The sequence below is a fragment of the Plecotus auritus genome (genome assembly GCF_963455305.1).
Source record: "Plecotus auritus genome assembly, chromosome: 6".
NCBI classification, from domain to species: Eukaryota; Metazoa; Chordata; class Mammalia; order Chiroptera; family Vespertilionidae; genus Plecotus; species Plecotus auritus.
The window spans coordinates 96,548,597-96,570,909 of record NC_137773.1 but is presented as its reverse complement, the minus strand read 5'-3'; the positions used below and the strand labels follow the sequence as shown (position 1 = coordinate 96,570,909).

Below are 22,313 nucleotides of genomic sequence, written 5' to 3'. Positions count from 1 at the left end.
TTTTTATCCCTCTTCATCCCTTATTCTCCCCTTTACAGGATACCCCACAACCCAGCAACATCATGCAACACTTGGCAGCTTTCAACCTCAGTTACCTTCCTAAGATAGAAAAAATTCCCAATTCCAAAATACATGGTGACCTTAAAAATAAAACAGCTATTTTACCAGCAAAAATAGGGAACAGCAAAGAATTTCTATTTGGGACAAGTTTTAGCAAAAGCCATAGAAAAGTCCCACATACAAAGGAGAGGAATGTTATTTTATGGAGGAAAAGGGAGGAAGTTGGGAAGGGTTGCTTTAAGAGGAAGTCCATCGAAGAAAAGTGAGAGTTCAGGGAGATTACAGTTTTTCAATGGCTGGGTAACCGGGGTAGCGGGAATGTACAGACCCTTTCTGTTGAGGGTCTGTAATAGACAATACCGCCTGTAATTGACAAGGAGTGGTACTGTGTGAGAGCGCCCCCTGCTGGCCTCCCCACTCCATTTTAGTGAGGTTTTCCCCTTATTTTCTTTTTCTTTTCTTTTCTTTTCTTTTATTGTTTAAAGTATTACAAATAGTAGTACATATATCTCCTTTTTTCCCCATTGACTTTCCCCCGGCCTCCCCTACCCCCTGGCACATGCCTTCACCGACCCCCCCCCCCCCGTCTTGTGTCCATTGGTTATGCTTATATGCATGCATACAAGTACTTGGGTTGATCTCTTACCACCCCACCCCACCCCACCCCCAACACTCCCCAGCCTTCCCACTGTAATATGACAGTGTTCAATGCTTCCCTGCCTCTGTATCTATCTTTTTGTTCATCAGGTTATAATGTTCTTTATTATCCATAAATGAGTGAGATCATGTGGTATTTATCTTTCTCTGCCTGGCTTATTTCACTTAGCATAATGCTATCCAGTTCCATCCATGCTGCTGCAAATGGTAAGAATTCCTTCTTTTTTATAGCTCCCCTTATTTTCATACAACTTTACCCATGCCAGGGATTCCAGATGAGCAATTAAGAAACTGGCCAGGTAGCTCAGTTGGCTGGAGCTAATCTGGTACACCAAAAGATTGTGAGTTTCATTCCTGGTCAGGGCACATACCTAGGTTTTGAGTTGGATCACCACCAGTCCGGGCATGTAAGGGAGGCAACCAATCCATGTTTCTCTCTCTCCCCCTCCCTTCCCTTTTCTCTAAAGAAAAATCAATAAAAACATATCCTTGGGTGAGGATTTCTTTAAAAAGAAATGAAAGAAACAGCTCTATTCCCATTTCACAGATGTGGAAACTGAGGCTTAGACAGGGGGACAGAACTCAGGGTCAAACCAGGCTCTCACCTTCTCCAGCTGGGTGGCCTTGGGTGAGTCACCTCTCCCCTCTACCTTGCTTGCCCTATGGGTAATAACACCCGACTCCTGAGGCACTGTAAATCAGATATTTATTGATCACCCACTGTAAAAAGGCTGACAGACAAGGAACTTCTTATCTGGAGAATGAATGGGATAGCACAGTAGTTGTGGGGCATAACCTGATGGACATCTCCCTTCCTGAAGGGACCCCCAAGTGCCTGCAGGCCACAGCAAAAGTTCTCCAAACTTTCTGGAAGGAGGGAAATGAAACATACCTTTTTTATAAATATATTTTATTGATTTTTACAGAGAGGAAGGGAGAGGGATCAGCTGCCTCCTGCACCCCTCCCCTCCCCCCCCCCCCCGACTGGGGGATGTGCTGGCAACCAAGATACATGCCCTTGACTGGAATCAAACCTGGGACCCTTCAGTCCGCAGGCCGACACTCTGTCCACTGAGCCAAACCAGTTAGGGCCAAACATACTTTGAAATAAGGTACTGAGAGAGCATAGCATGGGTGTTTCACTGTAAGCAGAACATGAGCACCATGTGGGAGTGAGCAATTTCTCTGCCGTGGTCAAGTGCCCACCACAGTAAAGGTATGTGTTTCCTGGGACTGCCAAAACGAAGTACAGTAAACCCTCGATTTTGCAGACCTTCATTTAGTGGACTTCAGATTTAATGGACAAAATTTCCCGGCCATATGTCATAAGTGAAAATTAACGCCCTGTTAATTTTACAATGTTTTTAACTCAGATTTGCTTATAATGAAATTAACAGGGTTTTTTCTTATTATTAATTCACTAGTTTTGGTGTGTGTGTGTTTTGTTAATCCTTACCCAAGGATATTTTCTCCATTGATTTTAGAGAGAATGGAAGGGAGGGAGGGAGGGTGAGAGAGAGAGAGAGAGAGAGAGAGAAATTGGTCGCCACCTGCACACTCCTTGACAGGGGCCAAGATCAAACCTGCAACCCAGGTAGTGCCCTTGACCCGGATCAAACCCAAGACCCTTTGGTGCCCAGGCTGACAGCACCGGCCAGGGCTACACTGTTTTGTGTGTTGTTTTTTAATTTAAGCCCAGTTAGCCACCAGGAACCCTTCTTAGTAGGTGTTTTTTTCCTCAGGGTTCACAGTCGATTCTAGAGATCCTTAATTTGGTTACATCTTTAAATTTTGTTATTCCTCCAAATAAGGTCACAGTCACAGGTCCTGCCGGTTGGAATTTGGTTGTATCTGTTTGGGGGCCATCATTCCACCCACTACAACTGGATAAAGGGTTAGAACAGTGGTTCTCACCTGCCCCTGGGGACACTTGGCAACATTTGGAGACATTTTAATTGTCACAACTAGGGAAGGGGGGAGTACACTACCAGCATCTAGTGGGTAGAGGCCAGGCGGCTGCTAAACATCCTGTAATGTACAGGACAACCCCCACACCACAAAGAATGATCTGGCCCCAAGTGGCCAGGGTGCTGCAGTTTGAGAATTCTGGCGTAGCTTCAGTCAAGTTGGAGTTGGCTCTACAACCTGACACAGTCATTCACTGGGTGATTTAGTCAGTGGGTCAGCTTCTGCCAGGCTCCGTGCTTCACCCGTAAAATGGGACAAAATTGCATGGACCTTGCAGACTGTGCTGAGGACACGAGCCTGGCACCTCATCAACACCGCAGAAGAGTTCACTGTTGAGATGATTCTGCTCTCAGTGCCCTCTTGAATTCCCAACAGGCCTGGATTTCCCAGGGTTCTGGCGAAGGCGAAGTGAAGAACATCTGACTAGGAAAGTGTTTCCAAATGGAGTGAAACAGGCACATCTGGAAGGGATCCATTCATGAAGCCTTGACAACGTGAATTAAACTCTTGGCAATGAGGATTTTATGGTTTTCTTTTTATTGTGTAAAGCCAACAATACCAAGTTTCTGTCAGGGTCTCCCACATTTCCCCAGGCCCTGAAAAAATCCTCTAGAGCAGGCGTTTTTGTTAGCTACTGCTGCGTAACAAATTACCCCAAACTCAGTGGCTTCATACTGTCACCAGAAAGGGGCCGGGACTGAGGAAGGTCTGCCCTGGGGCAGTCTGGAATATGTGGGTTCTTGACTCTGTGCAGGAGTTTACGATTTGAGTTCAGGTGATTTGGAGAGTACATTTGCGAAAGCCGGGGACAGCAAAACAAAGGAAGGACTTAAGAAAGAAGAGGCACCTGGAGTGAGCTTAAGCTGAGCTGCCTAGACTCAGGGAAGGAAGTCACAGTAACAGAAATGAACCACACTGGGCCGTGTGGACTCAGGAAACAAGTTACAGAGGCAAAAGGAGGGCCCTTGGAGATAAATTCAGGGAGTTAGCCTGAGACAAGTTGCTGCTGCCTGCTGCTCCCCTGGTTGCAAGTCTTGTAGAAATCCTGGGAGATTAGGAGTAAAAAAACAAAGATACACGCCTGAGGAAGGAAAGGAGGGCATGGGTGAGCTCAAGGGAGAGCCAGCACTGGCATCCTTTTTTAAAAATATATTTTATTGATTTTTTACAGAGAGAAAGGGAGAGGGATAGAGAGTTAGAAACATCGATGAGAGAGAAACATCGATCAGCTGCCTCCTACACACTCCCTACTGGGGATGTGCCTGCAACCAAGGTACATGCCCTTGACCTGAATCGAACCTGGGACTCTTCAGTCCACAGGCCAATGCTCTATCTACTGAGCCAAACTGGTCAGGGCAGCACTGGCATCCTTTATCTCAAGGGGTTTTTGTCTTCTTTAAATATATTACATATATATATATATATATATATATATATATATATATATATATATAAAATTATTATTGTTATTGATTTCAGAGAGAGAAGGGAGGAGAGAGAGAAACATCAATGATGAGGGGTGTGGACACGCCTTACTGGAGATTGAGCCTGCAACCTGGGCATGTGCCCTTGACTGGAATCAAACCCAGGACCCTTCCTTCTGCAGGCTGATGCTATCCACTGGCTAAGGCTAGCTGGCTGTCAATTGCTTGGCCTTATTTAACTATGTGTCTCTGTTTTCCTCATTCCACTTGCCAAGGTATTTCCTAGCTTCTTACTAACCTGCCTCAATACAACAGCCATCAACTATTTCTCAGGATACCATGGGATGCCTGGGCGGTCAGTCCCTCTGTGGTCTCACTGGACTCAGTCACTTGGCAATATTCTTTCGGTGGCTGGGATAGAGGATGGTATGTGTGGCAGGTGGTGCTGGCTGCTAGCTGGGCATCTAGTTCTCCCGGTGGCCTCTCACCCAATAGACTAGAAAAGGAGTCTGCAAACCTCAGCTCGCAGGCCAAAGCCAACTCGCCACGAGCTAGGAATGGTTTTTACATTTCTGAATGGTTGACAAAAGTCAAAAGACTAATATTTCATGACACATGACAATTCTATGAAGTTCAAATTTCAGCATCCATAAATAGCATTTTATTGGAACCCAGACACATAAATTCATTTACATATTGTCTAGAGCAGCTTTGCATGACAAAATTTAGAGTTGCAACAGAGACTGTAGGTCTCACAAAACTGAAAATATTTATTACCGGGCCCTTTACAAAAAAGGCTTGTCAACCTCTGGGCTACATTGGCCTCCTTGTGTTAACCAACTCAAAGGGTTCACAGTTTGGGGGGTGCTCTAATCAAAGAATGAGGCATGGGCCCTGGCCAGTGTGGCTCAGTTGACTGGAGCTTCGTCCTGTTCACTAAAAGGTGGTGGGTTTGATTCCTGGTCAGGGCACATACCTAGGTTGTGGGTTCAAACCGTGATGGGGGCGAGTGTGGGAGGCAATTGATTGATGTTTCTCTCTCACATCAATGCTTTTCTCTCTCTCTCCCCCTCCCTCCTCTCTCTAAAATAAATTTAAAAATTAAATCAATAGCCCAGCCGGTGTGGCTCAGTGGTTGAGTGTTGACCCATGAACCAGAAGGTCACCGTCTGATTCCCTGTCAGGCACATGGCAGATTGTGGGCTCCATCCCCGTAAGAGGCTTGCAGGGGGCAGCTGATTCTCATCACTGATGTTTCTATCCCTGTCTCCCTCTCCCCTCCCTCACTGACATCAATAAAAACATATTAAAAAAAGAAAACTCTGCCTTCTTTAAAAATTTTAAATAAAAAAAAAATTAAATAAAAAGGAATGACACGTGGTTGTCGCAAGGTAGTTTTACTTACTTGCCGCAAGTAACGGAGACAGGAGATTCATACCCAAAGCTCTGTGTCCCCTAAGGAAGGCTTAGCCATTGGTTTGGGGTTTTTTTTTTAAATATGTTTTTATTGATTTCAGAGAGGAAGGGAGAGGGAAAGATAGAAACATCAATGGATTGAGCCCGCAACCTGGGCATGTGCCCTGACCGGGAATCGAACCGTGATCTCTTGGTTCATAGGTGGACCAATGTTAACTAACCACTGAGAACACCGGTATACACTATTTGTCTAATCACACATTGATTTCTTCTTTGCAATTGGCTACAATTATCTGGTTGGGTTCCTGTCAAGCTCATCCTGTTTTCAGCTGTCTACATGTGAGAGAGAAACATCAATCAAAAACACTGTGCTACATTTTAACATTTAGTAGTAATGTTTAGAGCTGCCCAGACATTGAGACCCTTGTCCTATCTAATACTGGGAGCATCTGGAGGAAGCATTCCAAGAGAGTGACAGCGGGAGGTGAGAGTAATCCTGTAAACTCACACCTTCTGCCACATTCTGTTGATTGAAACAAGTCACAAGCCAGCCTGGATTCAAGGAGAGGGGAACTGGTTTCCATCTCTTGAAGGAAGGGGCTGCAAAATATGGTGGCCATGATTTTCAACCTTGCACATCAGGGGACCTTAAGGTGGACTGTCCAGACAGAATTCAGGTGGGAAGTCATCTTTATTTTCATTAACTTCTCACTGGAATCTAGCAAGCCTCTCAAGCCTGTCAAAACAGGCATGGGCCGGTCCTGTGACCCTTTCACCCATGGAAACCCAAGGTAATTTCACATCACATCCTGGTCACAGCAGACACCTCAAAATACCACTTATGCTCATCTCCACTTGGAGATTGCAGTGATTAGTAAAGCCCCAGTGAATCGGGATTACTCAATGTGTTCATGAAGAAGCATGTGTTTTTACATCGCATAAGAAAAAGGTTTCATACCATATATCAGTATGATGGGTTTCCTTTGCAGTCCTGTGCATTTTTAAAATGCATCTGCAGTTCTCCCTTGAGAAAGGGCCCTGGAAGCTGCCCTCTGCCCTGGGAGGCTCTGCAGAATCAGGTCAGAATCAGGTCATGGCTTAGGCAGATTAGGGAGGCCCTACACTGACCTCCTAAAGATTCCTAATCCCCGGACAGCAGCCAGCCAGCAGGCCCAGGGCCACACAGGTCCCTGCACCCTTTCCCAGGCCCTAGCCAGGGCTGCCATGGCCTCCCTATTCTCTGGTCGAGTCTTGATCCGAAACAACAGTGACCAGGATGAACTGGATACAGAGGCAGAGCTCAGCCGCAGGCTGGACAACCGACTGGTGCTGTTGTTCTTCGGCGCTGGGTCCTGCCCCCAGTGCCAGGCCTTTGCACCGATTCTCAGGGACTTCTTCATTCAGCTTACGGATGAGTTCTATGTGCTGCGGGCAGCCCAGCTGGCCTTGGTGTATGTGTCTCAGGACACCACAGAGGAGCAACAGGACCTGTTCCTCAAGGACATGCCCAAGAAGTGGCTCTTCCTGCCCTTCGAGGATGACCTGAGGAGGTGAGGTGGGAGGGGAGGTCAGGGAGGGCTTCCTGGAGGAGGGGCTGTTTCTGCTGAGAGTGAAGTATTTTTTGTTTTGTTTTATTGTTGACAGTATTATAGATGTTCCCCACTTTCCCCCTCTCCACGTAGTCCCCACCCGATTCCAGGCCTTCACCACACTATTGTCTCTGTCCATAGTTTATGCATCTATGGTTAATCTCTTCCTGCCCCCCTCCTCTCCTCCCCTCTGAGATCTGTCAGTCTGTTCCAGGCATCCATGCCTCTGGACCTATTCTGTTTATTGTTCTTTAGATTCCACATATAAATGAGATCATGTGAAATTTATCTTTTTCTGACTGGCTTATTTTGTTTAGCATAATAGTCTCCAAGTCCATCCATGCTGTTGCAAAGGGCAAGAGATCCTTCTTTTTTACGGCTGCATAGTGTTCCATTGTATAAATGTACCACAGCTTTTTTATCCACTCATCTACTGATGGGCACTTGGGCTGTTTCCAGATCTTAGCTATGGTAAATAACACTGCTATGAACAAAGGGTTGCATATATTCTTTCTGATTGGTATTTTGGAATTCTTAGGATATCCTCCTCCTATCTAATAAAGAGGGAATATGCTAATTGACCATCACTCCATCACAAAGATGGCTGCACCCACAGCTGAGGCCAAGTTCCCATAAGGAGCCTTAATGAGCAATCAGCAGGGACCTGTGGCTACGCCCTCCTCTGCCCCTGTTGGGCTTGACAGGGGACCTCAGGCCACATCCCCTGCCCTGGCATCAGGCTGGGGGACCTCAGGCCACACCCCCTGCCCCAGTGCCAGGCCAGGGGACCTGAGGCCACACCCCCCACCAGCAGGGCTTGACAGGGAACCTCAGGCCATGCCCCCCACCAGGTGGGGCTTGACAGGGGACTTCAGGCCATGCCCCCCACCCAGCAGGGCTTGACAGGGGACCTCAGGCTGTGCCCCCCACCTGGCAGTGCTTGACAGGGGACCTCAGGCCATGGCCCTCACCCAGCAGGGCTTGATGGAGGACCTCAAGGTGCACCCCCAGTGCTGGGTCTGGCGAACTCAGGCTGCGCCCCTGCCCAGCGGGGCTTGACGGGGGACCTCGGGCCATGTCCCCCACCCGGCAGGGCTTGACAGGGGATCTCAGGCCGCACCCCCCACCCGGCAGGGCTTGACAGGGGACCTCAGGCCCCACCACCCACCCAGCAGGGATTGACAGGGGACCTCAAGATGCGCTTCCTGTCCTGGTGCTGGGCTAGGGTACCTCAGGCTGCTCCCCCCACCCCAGCACCAGGCTGGGGGACCTCAGGCCTGGCCCCCCACCAGGTGGGGCTTGATAAGGGACCTCAGGCCATGCCCCCCACCCAGTGGGGCTTGACAGAGGACCTGAGGCTGTACCCCCCTCCCGGTGCTGGGCCAGGGGACCTGAGGCTGCACCCCCCCCCACCTGGCGGGGCTTGACTGGGGACCTCAGGCCATGCCCCCGACCCAGCGAGTCTTGACAGGGGATCTCAGGCTGTGTCCCCCACCTGGTGGGGCTTGATGGAGGACCTCAAGGCATGCCCCCCACTCTGGTCTAGGCTGGGGGACCTCAGGCCATGCCCCCCATCCTGGCACTGGGCCAGGGGACCTGAGGCTACGCCCCCTGCCCGGCAGGGCTTGACAAGGGTGGGACTGGCCGGGTCTGGATCTAGCCCAATGAGGGGGGACCAGCTGGGTCTGGGTCTCACGCGATTTTGAGTGCATGTGGTGGGCAGGGACTTGACTCTGGGTCCCGTGGTGAGCCCCAGACTCTGACAGGAGGAAGGTTTTCATATACATTTTACTAATTTTCTTTCATCACTGACACTTCTATTATAGAGAAAGGGCAAATAGCAATAGTAAATTATTTCCTCTAATTAATTCCCTTTTAATGTGCATGAATTTCGTGCACCGGGTCACTATATATAATAAAAGCCTAATATGCAAATTGTTCCCTCAGGCAGTCATTCAACCCGGAATTTGACCGCTTGCTATGATGTGCGCTGACCACCAGGGGGCGGCAGTGGAGGCACTGCCGGCCCCAATGGGCCCCGATGAGAGGGGGACCACGGTGGGATGGTGGATCAGGTGAGTGGGCAGCTCCAAGCCAAAGTGGGTTGTGCCACACCAGCACAGCCAAGGGTGAACCTGAGTGGGGGTGGCTGAAAGGCTTAGAAAAGACAGACAAGAGAATGAAAGTTGGGTCTCAGTGGGACGCTGCTTCCTGAGAGACCGCGCCGCACCCCACAAGCCCTGTCTTTATTGTATAGCGGATGCCACGAGGCAAAGTAAGGGCGTGATCAAGATGTTTACAACATTCTCATGGGTTTCAATCCTACTCAACTACGTGCACCTGAACTCTATCACGCAGGCACATGGGGCCACGTGTTCAGACCCTAGGTTCAAGCTTACAACTACAGCTGTTGGCTATAATTGTGCTGGGAGGGCCCTGCCCTCTGAGCTGGGACTTGCATGTGGCCATGAGAGGATTGTGCCCTCTCATCAGTCCAAGGCTTGAACCTGTCCAAAACAGTGTAGCTGCGCCCCACAGTGGGTGCGAGCAGGAGCTGATCGCCCCACCCATCACCCTGCAGATGGCGACCAGCAGCGGAGGTGGGGGGGCGGGGCCGCCACCTGGCTCCCAGGGGCTGAGGGAGAAAGGGCAAAAAGCAATATTAGAATATTTCTTCTAATTATTTTCCTTTCAATGTGCACGAATCCGTGCACAGGGCCACTAGTATTCCCAGAAGTGGGATTGCTGGGTTAAACGGCAGTCCATTTTTAATTTTTTGAGGAAACTCCATACTGTTTTCCATAGTGGCTGTACCAGTCTGCATTCCCACCAGAAGTGTACTGGGGTTCCCCTTTCTCCACATCCTCGCCAGCACTTGCTGTTTGTTGATTTATTGATGGTAGCCATTCTGGCAGGTGTGAGGTGATACCTCGTAGTTTTAATTTGCATCTCTCTGATGATTAGTGATGTTGAACATTTTTTCATGTCTATGGGCCATCTATATGTTCTCTTTGGAGAAGTGTCTACTCAGGTCCTTTGCCCATTTAAAAAAAATTTTTTTTTATTGATTTCAGAGAGAAAGGGAGAGGGAGAAAGAGATAGAAGCATCAATGATGAGAGAGAATCATTGATTGGCTGCCTCCTGCACGCCCCCCATTGGGGATCCAGCCCACAGCACGGGGCATGTGCCCTGACCGGGAATCGAACTGTGACCTCCTGGTTCATACGTTGACGCTCAACCACTGAGGCACGCTGGCTCGGCCCTTTGCCCATTTTTTAATTGGATTGTTTGTCTTCCTTTTGTTGAGTTCTTTATATATTTTGGAAATTAACCCCTTAGCAGTGGTATCATTGGCAAATACGTTCTCCCACGCAGTGGGTTCCCTTTTCATTTTGATGATGGTTTCTTTTGCTGTGCAGCTTTTTAGTTTGATGTACAGTATTCATTTACTGATAGAGCACCATCTGGTGTTGAGCAGCCAGTCCATATATGGAAGACTGAGGGGTACAGAGTAGGGCCTACACATCCCTGTGTCCATGCAGCCCCCAGCGAGTTTCACACAAAGACTCAAATACATAATAGCAAACTGCAGTATGTTCTGAAGGACAAAGGAAGAAGGATGCCATGTAGAGATATAATGGGGGAGGGGGGGTCCTTGCTGAGATGTGGGGGTCAGGGGATGCTCATTTAAGGAAGTGGCTTTAAAGAGAGACCTCTAAGGACAGGAAGGTTGGGAGGATGAAGTATGAGGAAAGATGAGGGTTTCTAGGCAGAGGCCATAGTACAGCACAAAGGCTCGAAGGACAGCCAATTTAGGGAACGATAAGTAATTGCAGGTGTGAGAAGTCAGCAGGCACCATGTGCAGCAGTGCCCTAAATGCCACCTTAACAAGTGTGGATGTGGTCCTCAGCATAGCTGGGCATGGAGGGGCTGGAGCTGAGGGAGGGAGAGGTGGCTGGAGTCAAGCTTTACAATTAACAGCCCAATAAATGGTGCTTTGGTTTGTGACTATTTTAAAAAATATATATTTTCATCGATTTCAGAGAGGAAGGGAGAGGGAGAGATAGAAACATCAATGATGAGAGAGAATCATTGATCAGCTTCCTCCTGCACACCCCACACTGGGGATGGAACCCACAACCTAGGCACGTGCCCTTGACTGGAATTGAACCCGGGACCCTTCAGCCCACAGGCCGACACTCTACCCACTGAGCCAAACCAGCTAGGGCTGTGGCTATTTTAAAACTTTTCCCTTTTCTGCAGTAAGCCTTTCACTCTTTTTAAACCCCAACTTTTTATTATGAAAATTTTCAAAAATACCAAAAAGTTGGAAGAAGCACACAAGGAAACGCTAGGTCATTGTTAACATTTTGCCATATTTGCTTTATCTGCCGGTACATACGTGTGAAGTTTGTGCTGAAACATTTGAAAGTGAGTTGCAGACTTCGTGACATTTTCTGATTTCATTCATTTTGTTACACAACAAGTTGGAAGTTTCTGGTCATGAAGAACTTCATTCTCCACCCAAGATTAGTTTGGACATTGGCTCACTCCCACTGCCCTCTGCAGCTGGGGGAGGGAGGGTCCTTTCCCCAGAAGTGGCAACATTGCCCTCCCCGAGGCAGAAATGCCAGCTGCCAGGGCATCGTAGAAAATGCTGACCTTGTTTGAGGCACTCCTCTCAACAAAACATCCACCCAGCTGGTAACTGGAGAAAGTGAGCCCATTCCAACCCTCCACCCCCACCCACCCACCTACCCGCAGGATTGCCAGATATAGAATGCACAATAAAATACAAATTTCACACAGACTATGAATAATTTCTTAGTATAAGTTTGTCCTACATATTACATGGGACATACTTATACTAAAAATTATTTGTTTATATGAGATTCGTACTTAACTGGGTGTCCTGTATTTTCACTTGCTGTCTGGCAACTTACTCCTGTGAGATTTTGCAGGTATCCTGTGTTCTCTGTGTGGAGGCTGGAAAAGGGCCACCCGGGAACCAAGGGGCAGAAATTAAGAACCGAGGGTGAGGCGCTCTCCCTCTGGAGAGCACACCCCGGCCTTTCCCTCTCCTCTTCCCCACAAGTGTGTTAGCCTTGCCTTTCTCTCTCCTAAGGCTTAGGACCTAAGCCAAAGGGCCCTTCTGCCTCTAACTTGTTTCCTGAGCCTACGCAGTCCAGCTGGCTCGCTTCTACTACTTCTGTAACTTTCTATTATAATTTGGGGGGGGGGGGGGGAGAAAAAGAACCGTGGGTGATGGGCCCAGTCTGGCTCCCTTTACTCCACGCAGACTGTGAGGGATTTTGGCCTAGATAGGTCCTGGATCTCCTGGGCCTGTGGATGGTTCTCACCAGCTTCCTCCTCACACTGAAAAGAAAACGTTGTGACCCTGTGGGGCCTGCATGATCAAGTCAGCACCCTTTGCATGGGCTGCGCCTTCTGCCTGGGACCCCTTCCCCCAGCCCACCCCCCCCCCCTCCTGCAGATCTCAGCTCAAAGGTCACCTCCTGGGAGAGGCCCTCCCTAACTGCCAGCCCCTTACCCACACTTCTTTATGGCATTTATTAATATTCATTCATCCCTCTCCCACATTTCCGGAGTACCTACTCTGCGTCCCACACTGTTTCAGGCACTGGGGACACCAGTGAGTAAGAACAGAACCGCGTGCCTGGCGAAGCTAGTTCTATTGTGGGAGAAAGGGAGAGATCGCCTATGCAATGTGCTGGATGCTGAGAGGCCCTGAACAGCAGGGGGAAAGGAGCTGCTGCGATGTGAAGTTGGGTCTCAATGGGCAGAGGTCTGGGAAGATGCACAGGTAGAGCAGACAGGAGACGGCCAGTGCAAAGTGCCTGAGATGCGAGCGAGTCTGGGCTGTCGGAGACACAGCTCAGGGTCCCTGTGGCCAGGCCTGCCCTGGTCCCGGGCTCCCCCAGCGCCCAGCCCGGGCAGTGCACACTGGGCGTTCAGTAGATGTAGGGCTCCCGGCTCGGGGTCACTGACCTGCCGGCCCTGCAGGGACCTCGGACGCCAGTTCTCGGTGGAGAGGCTGCCCGCCGTCGTGGTGCTCAAGCCGAGCGGGGACGTGCTCACGCGCGACGCGGCCGACGAGATCCGGCGCCTGGGCCCCGCCTGCTTCGCCAACTGGCAGGAGGCGGCAGAGGTGCTGGACCGCAGCTTCCTGCAGCCCGAGGACCTGGACGACCCCGCGCCGCGCAGCCTCACCGAGCCGCTGCGCCGCCGCAAGTACCGCGTGGACGGGGCGGGGCGGGGCGCACACGGCCGGGCTGCAGGAGGCGACCCCGGGCCGGAGGGCGGGGCCGGGGAGCTGTTCTGACCTGGGGGGCGAGGAGGACCAGAGGGGGTTCTGTAATGACACCTCCGAGAAAGCGAGGGTGGGATGGGGGGTTGTTCTGACCCTCTGGTGGGGCGGGTCTATGGTGCGCCCTCACCCCTCACCCCTTACCCGGTGGTGGGTGGGGCCGGGGGCTACTCTCAGCTCCCCAAGGTGGAATCAGAGATGAGGACAGCGGAATCAGACGGGCCCCACAGGGTCCGAGGGGAAGGACCATTGTGAGTTCTGTCCAGAGGTGGAGCCCCGGCAGGAGGCCCTAGCAGGGAGGCGGGGGAGTGTAGGGGGAAAAGAAAAAGTCCTGAGTTCTTCAGATGGCGGGAAAGGCCCATGGGGAGTGGGAAGGGTCTGTTAATCCTCACCCCGGGACATTTTTTCCATTGATTTTTTTTTTTTAAGAGAGGAAGGGAGGGAGGGGAGAAAGGGGGGGGAGTGGATGTGAGGCACATTGATTGGTTGCCTCCCACACGCGCCTGCATCCCAGGTACTTGCCCTTGACCAGGAATCAAACCCGACATCCTTCATGGGCAGATGCTCTACCCACTGACCCAGGCCGGTCAGGGCCGAGAAGGGTCTTTCTGAGGCTCAGGGTGGGAACTGGAGGAGTCTGTTCTGATTCCGCGTCCCCCCTCCCCGCCCCCCCCCCCACACACCCCCCAGGTGAAGGGTGGGACCTAGGGCAGGATGGAGGTCTGGCTGTGAGATACCCTCTCCTCAAAAGGGGGCGGACCCAGGGCCTGTCCTGTCCTCCAGAGGCGTGCGTCTGAGCCTTCTGTCCGGGTCTCCAGAAATATTTTTAAGACCTGGGTGAGGTGGAATGGTTACTGGATCCAATATGGGAAAATGCAAATAAAATCGAATAATCGTGCTGAGGACGCTCAGCCCATCTTCCATGAAATGAGATGTCCATGTTGTAGAGTTGTGCACCTGAAACCTGTATAATTTTGTTAAGCAGTATCACCCCAATAAATTCAATAAAAGGGGGAAAATGAGTGGTCCATATATTTATTTAATATGCAAGACTACAACAATCCTTTATCGTTTATACGGGATGCATTTCAATACTTGGTGCCATGGATGCTGGGGTACCGAATGTCCCTGGAGAGACAACAGAATCCTATATAGTAAAGAGCTAATATGGTAATTAGATCGAACAGCAGAACGACAGTCCGGACGACCTTCCGGACAAAGCCGGGGCTGCGAGGGGCTGCGAGGGCCGAGCCCCTTGCACGCATTTCGAGCATCGGGCCTCTAGTAGATAAATAAAAAATCAAAACTCCAGTCTGGAACCACTTCCTGGCTGTATGACTAGGACAGTCACCTCCCGTCTCTAAGCCTCCTTTCTTTCTTCTGAAAAATGACACGAAGGCTAGGTCCTATCTGGCAGGTCCGACGAGGACTGGAGCTATCTAGGCGCCAGGAACCTCTCGGTTTTGCCTCTGGCGCCACCTGAGGGAGAGATGGTGAGCCACGTTGGGGGGGGGGGGGGCCGGGGAGCCAAACATGTAAATGAGATGTAAACCCCCTTCCCCGCGCCTAATCTCCAGAAAAGTTGAGACGCCGCTGCCTTGGGCCTGGAAGGCCTGGGGAGTGAATGGACTAGTGAGCGCCTTATTTTATTCTCACCCCTAATCCCCAATCTCCAGGTGAGGACAACGAGGATCCGTCGGGGATGCCGCCTATTTCAGGTTCCAGCCAGTTTTCCCTTTGTGGACCCCAGTAAGCCACCTGTGCATTGGACCCTGTGTGATAATGGCTCTTAAACTCAGTATACCTAACAGTAGGGTGCAGGTTCATCTGCAGCTTTTAGAAGACAACGGTTTTGTGGGGTTTTTATTGATATGAGAGAGACAGAGAGAGACGGGGAGAGAGAGAGAGAGAGAGAGAGAGAGAGAGAGAGAGAGAGAGATTGCACACGCCCTAACTAGGCATGTGCCCTGACCCGAATCCAACAGGCAACTTCTCTGGTGTCCCAGAGGATGCTCCAACCAACTGAGCCGGCCGGGGCCAAATTTCTTTTATTTTTTATTTTTTTTAAATATATTTTATTGATTTTTTACAGAGAGGAAGAGAGAGGGATAGAAAGTTAGAAACATCAATGAGAGAGAGACATCGATCAGCTGCCTCCTGCACGCCCACTACTGGGCATGTGCCCGCAACCCAGGTACATGCCCTTGACCGGAATCGAACCCGGGACCCTTCAGTCCGCAGGCCGACGCTCTATCCACTGAGCCAAACCGGTTAGGGCGGGGCCAAGTTTCTTTTAAAAACAACAATGAAACAGGTGCTTAGGCCAGAAGTGGGGGTACTTTAGAGACCTCTAGGGGTCCCTGCATGGAACTACCACGCCCTTGCCCCTCGTGGGGGGCCACCCTCCCCTTATTGGCCCCGCCCCACGCCGGCCCCTCCCCGCCAGCACCCGAAGCCGGGAGGGGGCGCCCGCAGGGTCCTCCAAAGGAGGAGAAAAGACTGTCTCCAAGTTTTCGCAGAGCTTCCTCGTCCCCAGTGCGACCTGTACACTGAAGCTCCTGAAGTCACCCCAACTTTCAAACACCCCTGCGACCCCGCCCCCTTCAGGACCCCCGCCACCCCTAACTCTCCTTCCCCTGAAAATCTCTGACTCCTCGACTGCCCCGGGCCCGCCCGCCCCACCATGGCCCGCTCCTACAGCGACCGGGTGCTGGCCGCGATGATCCTGCTGGGCGTCCCGGCGGCCGTCTTGGCGGCGCTGGGCGCGCAGCTGCTGTTCCAGCTGCAGGCGGGCCGCGCGGAGCTGCGGGGGACGCGAGCTGACGGTCTGGGTCCGGAGCTGGGCGCGGGCCCGGGGCTGCCCGAGGACGCGGCCGGGGCGCTGCTGCCGCTGGCCGCCGCACTCGCCGCGCTTGCCCTGGTGCTGAGCCTCACCTGCCTGCTGCTCGCCGCCCTCTGCGGCCACCTGGGCGCCGAGCTGGCCCGGGGGCCCGGCCCCGGCAGGTAGGAGGACTGGCCCCTCCGTCCGGCCCGGGACTGGGGAGCCCAGGCGAGCCACTACCCCTCTCTGGGCCTCAAGTTGGGGGGAGCTCCCCTTCATTCCCCCATCCCTTTATCATCTCTCCCTCCACTCATTTACCCTTCCCTCCTCCCTCCTTTCTTCCATCCCTGCCTCCCTCTCTCAATTCTATTAGTTGAAAATTTATAGCAGGTGAAACTACTGCTGCGACACCCCGCCGCCCCCACCCCCCACGCATCACCCGCTTTACATATGTGCCAACTGAGGCTCAGAGAGGGCCAGGGGTCGGCTAGCTCTCTGGTGGAAGCTCTTGTCATTTAGGGGGCATTAGGCTCTGAGTGCAGAGAGGCCGGGCGTCAGGCTTAGGGTTGATAAGTGATGGATGCATGGATGGATGCATGGATTAGTGGATTAGTGGATTAGTGGACGGATGAATTTATAGGGCATGGTTAAATGGAAGGGAAGCTATATGGTTGAATAATCGACAGGAATGGATGGATGGTAAATGGTGGTGAACATTTACCTGGGACAATGGATGAGTGCCCAGGATGGATCCTCACACAGATCTTGTTTCCCCCAAAGCTGGGCCACTCCCTCCCTCCCCCGCCCCAGCCTTCCCCAGCCAGCTCCACCTCCAGAGCCCTTTCTTCCTGCCCCCTCTTCCCAGGTCTGACTGGTTTTTCTATGACTGCCGCCTCCTCAGACATGTGGCCGTGGGCCTCTTCTGCTGTGGGGTCTCCGTCTACTTAGCAGGTGCGTGCGGGGGGACAGGACATGGGGTGTGGGGGCCATGGGTGGGAATGGCCAGGGTTAATGGTCCCATAACTGGGGTCAACTCTGGAACCACCCTGCCTGTGTTTGACTCCTGGGTCTGACACTTTCTCACTCTGTGGAGGGGGAGCCTTGGGAAAATTCCTTCTGTGCCTCAGTTTCCTTATCAGTACAATGGGATGATAACAGTTTGTTGCTTCATAGAATTGCTGAGAGGATTTTGAGTTAATCCCCCTAAAAGCCCACAGATGGCATCTGGCTCCAGTGGCGGAGGGGAGGGCGGGGCGGAGATTCGTAAATGGTACCTGTCTTCAGAACACTCCTGATTCATCAGTTCTCTATGTTTGGTTTTGAACAAAATTTTCTATGTCCTTGATAGTTTCAGGACATAGTTTCAGAGGTTGGCCTTAGCAAAAAACTGTTTTGGTTACAAATATCAGAACTTCCAGCTCAAGAATGGCTTAAGGAGCCAGGGGCGGGGGAGGAGGAGAAATACACTTTATAAACCAGAAATACAATTTAAAATCCCCAAACATGAAGGAGAGTGAGAGTAAAAATAATTAGCTGGGTGCCAGAGGACACATCACTCTCTTTTCCTCCTGACTTTTAATAACTTAGATCAATGTTCTCACCCACACCTGCTGGTAAAAGCATCAAATCATCAAGTTTCTTTAAAGAGACTCCTGACATGTTATATTTTGTTATAATCTTGACAAATGTTTAGGAGATACAATTAAAATATGTATTTATGAGATGTGAGCCTAGGGCTCACTGTGGGAATTTGTATGTAAAGTCCAGGGAACTCTGCTTAACTTTTTTGTTTGGCTTAATAAAATGCTCCAGATATGGTGTGTGGAGTGTTTTTTTGTGTGTGTGTTTTTTATTTATTTATTTATTTATTTATTTATTTTTTAATATATATTTTATTGATCTTTTACAGAGAGGAAGGGAGAGGAATAGAGAGTTAGAAACATTGATGAGAGAGAAACATCGATCAGCTGCCTCCTACACACTCCCCACTGGGGATGTGCCCACAACCAAGGTACATGCCCTTGACCGGAATCGAACCTGGGACCCTTCAGTCCGCAGGCTGACGCTCTATCCACTGAGCCAAACTGGTCAGGGCTTTTTTTTTTTTTTTTTTTTTTTTTTTTAAGAGAGTGGAGCCCTAGCCGGTTTTCTCAGTGTTAGAGCATTGGCTCTGGGACTGAAGGGTCCCAGGTTCGATTATGGTCAGGGGCACATACCTCGGTTGCAGGCTTGATCCCTAGCCCCAGGTAGGGGCACATGCAGGAGGCAACCAATAGATAGGAGATGTTTCTCTCTGTGTCTCTCCCCCTTCCTTCCACTCTCTCTAAAAATCAATGGAAAAAAATATCCTTGAGTGCGGATTAACAATGAAGAGAGTGGATGGGGTGACTATCTGAAAAAACCAGGGGATTGTTGGCCTTAGTGTGATTGAGTCCAGCTGCTCAAATGAGGCCATCAGAAATGCCGCTTGCTTCACCTGCTTCCCCTTAGAAAGATGCCTGTATCCGTGCTTTTGACAAAATGCCTACAACCTCCCGTCTTTTCATGAGTCAGCAAACATGTTGGAGACTTAGAGAATAAAGTATCCTCATTTAAAAATATGGAAACCTCACAAAGGGCAAAAAAAAAAAAAAAGGTAACTATGTCAGTCTCATCAAGCATTAGATTAAGAATTCGTTCAGCTCCCATTTAGAGTCTTTCTGAGGTTAGGAGACCTCACTTGGCAAGAATCCCCACTATGGCCAGTCAACCCTCCATTCATTGCTAACCAGAGCCAAAAGAATAATTATGAAGACCTTTTCGAAACTGTTCAGAGCCGCACGCTCTTTCTCTCCCTTGAGCACACCTCTGCCTGTGCCCTCTCCTTCCCCAGGCATGTCCTCCTTTCTTTTTCCTAGGCTCCAAGGGCCCTTCTTTTGCCTCTGTAACTCGTTTCCTAAGCCCACATAACCCAGCTGGCTGATCTCTTCCACCTCTGTAACCTTCTAAATAAACTTTCTCCTATAATTTGAAAAAACAATTGTTTAGAGCGAAAATGTCCTTGCCCTCACTTTAATGCCAGATACAATGTGTCATCCTCAAAAGCAAGAGTACAGAGCCAAAGAAGGCATAAAAACACTCCCACAAAGTGCCAAGAAATCCTCTATCAGCCTCGGCTTCTCTCACAAGTTTCCCAGGGGTTGCAGTAAGAAAATTTCTGGGTTTTCAGATCCCAAGCAAAAGTCTTAGTGCTGACTCTAATTGGCTGAGCTTGGGTCATGTGAAAGCCCTGCACCAATAGTGATTGGAAGCAATGCTCTGATTGGCCATGCTTAGCACTATACAGGTCACTGATGCCACAGGGGTGGGTCAGAGCTTCTAGACCAGCCTCCAGGGTGGGGACGGGGACTGGACTGGCAGTTCTCAATGGGGGCTGACTCTATGCCCCAGGGGATATTTGGCAATATCTGGATAAATTTTTGGTTGTCACACAGGGTGGGAGAAAGGTACTATTGGTATCTAGGGGGTAGACACTGTTAAATGTTCCCACAGTAATGAATGGTGCCAACTGAATGCTGGACAGAGTGACAGAGAACCAGCTAGGTCCTCAAGGCCAGGTCACCAACTGTCTTGTTCAGATTAGCAAACCATGGCTGGAGAGGAGCTGTGATTCGCTCAAGGCCAATGACAGGGATTCAGAAAACCTGAGATCTGGGTGGTTTTAATTGTGGTAAAGCGCACATAACAAAATTCACCCTTTTGTGGTAAAATTGACATCATGATGATATATTTGTGGGTTGTGAGAGGATCGATGAGTTAATCCACGTGTCTACCGAGTTGGACAGTTTTGAATGACTGCCCCCTCTTTGGGAAGCTCTCCCAGGGCTTGGGGAGCAAATGTTTGTAGACTGAGTAAATGAGAAATATTTCCTTCCTCAGGACTATCCATCTATGCTCTGCTGCTCTTCGAGATCGAGGCGGGAGCAGCAGCCGCCTCCATCCTCGGCTTGGGCGCCCTGGCCCTGGTGGCCGTGCTGACCCACTCTCTGCTCCGGGCTGCCCAAGCCACCCGCCGTGGTCTCCGTGAGCTGTCACCACCGCACTTTGAAGATGACCCTGCCCGCTCCGCTGAAGTCTCCAAGGCCAGCCCCAGGGCTCCGCCCCAGCAGGGTACCCACCACCAAATCCCCTACTCATTCTGCCCAGAACCTGGGGACCCCCTCAGACCCTCAGTCACTGCCTCAATGCCTGCAACTGTCGGGGGTGTCCGTGAGAGCAGCCTGTCTGCATCCTGCATGCACCGGACACTGTTGGTCAGTGGGGGGCACTGGGAGGGGGTCACCCATGAGATGCGCAGCATGCTGGGACACAGGCCAGGGGGTTTGGGGAAAGATTCCACACTGGTGTGAGCTCAGGGGTCAGGGATAGAGAGCTGGTGTCAGGCAGCAGAAAGAGCGCTCTGCAGAGATCAGTCACAGTAGCAGTACAGCTTGGTTTCTCCTTCAGTTCACAGCATTCCTGGCTTTTGCCCTCAAAGTTGCCTCATGGCACAAAATGGCTGCCAGGGCTCCAGCCTTCACATCCTCATTCAGAGAGAAAGGCAGAGGCCAGGGCTGGCTCAGCATCTTTCCAAAGTCTTCCTGGGAGGCCTTGGGACCTTTCTGCTTATTTCTCACTGATCAGGACATGGCCACAACTTGCTGCAGGGGAGACTGGGAAATGTAGCTACGCAGACGGACAATGAGGTTCCGGGATAGGCAGGAGGGGAGGGTGGGGCTTAGGCAGTGGTTCTCTAAATGTCTCCGTCCATTTTACAGATGAGGAAACCGAGGCCCAGAGAGGGGCAGTGACTCACCACGGGTCCCCCGGCCAGTACTGAGCATCAGAGCCAGGTCCTGTAACCCCCATGCTGCTGCCAGTGCAAGTCTCTGCGACTCCTTCCAGTCTGTGAGCATTTGAAACCTTTGTGTGCAGAGCTCAGAGAAGCCCAGGGCCACAGCAGCCCTGAAGGGCTGCACCCAGACTCCTGGCTGTGGGTCCGTGGTGAGGGCTTCACCACTCCGTGTCTCAGTTTCCTGGTCTATAACATGGGGACAGCATCGATCCCTCTGCCTAGGGCTCCCATGAGACTCCGTGTAAGCCATTCCGGGGGCCTGTGCACAGTATGTCAATGTGTGGCAGCCTATGCTGCTGTCAGTCGGGGCACCTGGTAGCTGAGAAAGATGGTTTGATGTTCTGGGGCTCACGGACCTGGCAGGGCTTGGAGTGGATAACTCAGAGCCCTAGGCGTCTCCAGAGGCCTTGGCCCCACTCCCATCCTGCAAATAAACTCTGGCCCTCACTATCTCCATGTCACTTGAGCCACACCTGAATGTGTTTTGTGGCCAAGCCCAGGTTTGGGGTAGGAGTAGGGTGGCAGGAGTGAGGGTGGGGAGGGCAGGAATGGGAGACAGGGGTTTGCCCTGGGAACTGTCTCCCACAAAGCTTCATGCATATAAATTTCACCAGGAGTGGGGATGGTCTGACCCCCCACACCTACCCAAATGTGCAGATGTCCCAGGAATTTTCCAGCCTGCCCTTTCCTGAGACATGAGGACTCTAGGGCCCAAGGAGCAGAGGAGGCTCAGCCACAGCAAAGGAAACCCCCTTAGGACTCTTCCCAATAGGCAGAGAAGGGGCAGCACCCAGCAGGACCTGACCCTGGGTAGGGACCCAGCTGATCACAGACCTGGGGGTCCCACCAGCCTTGGCCATCTGCTCCCTGGGTCACTGGGAAGCTGGAGACTTCCTCCGCACTGTGGAGTGGGGTCAGGAGACAGTGTACATGAGCATGCCCAGTGAGCATGGGCTCTTGGTGAGCATGATGAATATCAACAAAGAGGATAAAATAAGAATAAATGTTATGGACCAGGTGCTTTCCTGTCCTCGGTTCATCTTCAGGACAACCCCACTCACAGATGGGGAAACTGAGGCCCGAGAAGTGAGGCCACCCAGCAGCAATGGCTGGAACCCCATCACAGAGGGATCCAGGACAGAGCAGGTTCCTGAGGATACTGGGGACTCCAGTTC

General features: G+C 51.1%; 2 protein-coding genes across 3 annotated transcripts; both read left to right on the top strand.

The window, feature by feature from the left end:
- Positions 1-6,749: 6,749 nt before the first annotated feature.
- On the top strand, positions 6,750-13,459 carry NXNL1 (nucleoredoxin like 1; the record flags this gene model as incomplete). The annotated part of the gene is made up of 2 exons (XM_080673624.1): positions 6,750-7,075; positions 13,141-13,459. The coding sequence occupies 2 exons, from the start codon at positions 6,750-6,752 to the stop codon at positions 13,457-13,459; spliced, it is 645 nt and encodes a 214-aa protein (XP_080529750.1).
- A 2,668-nt stretch (positions 13,460-16,127) lies between these two features.
- TMEM221 (transmembrane protein 221) lies at positions 16,128-22,059 on the top strand (the record flags this gene model as incomplete). 2 transcript variants are annotated; one of them, XM_080673619.1, is made up of 4 exons in its annotated part: positions 16,128-16,447; positions 17,131-17,216; positions 20,184-20,414; positions 21,062-22,059. In XM_080673619.1, the coding sequence occupies 4 exons, from the start codon at positions 16,128-16,130 to the stop codon at positions 21,121-21,123; spliced, it is 699 nt and encodes a 232-aa protein (XP_080529745.1). The 2 variants fall into 2 exon arrangements, with proteins under 2 accessions (XP_080529745.1, XP_080529744.1); XM_080673618.1 differs by lacking the exon at positions 21,062-22,059 and having other exon boundaries at positions 20,184-20,653.
- Between the last annotated feature and the right edge of the window lie 254 nt (positions 22,060-22,313).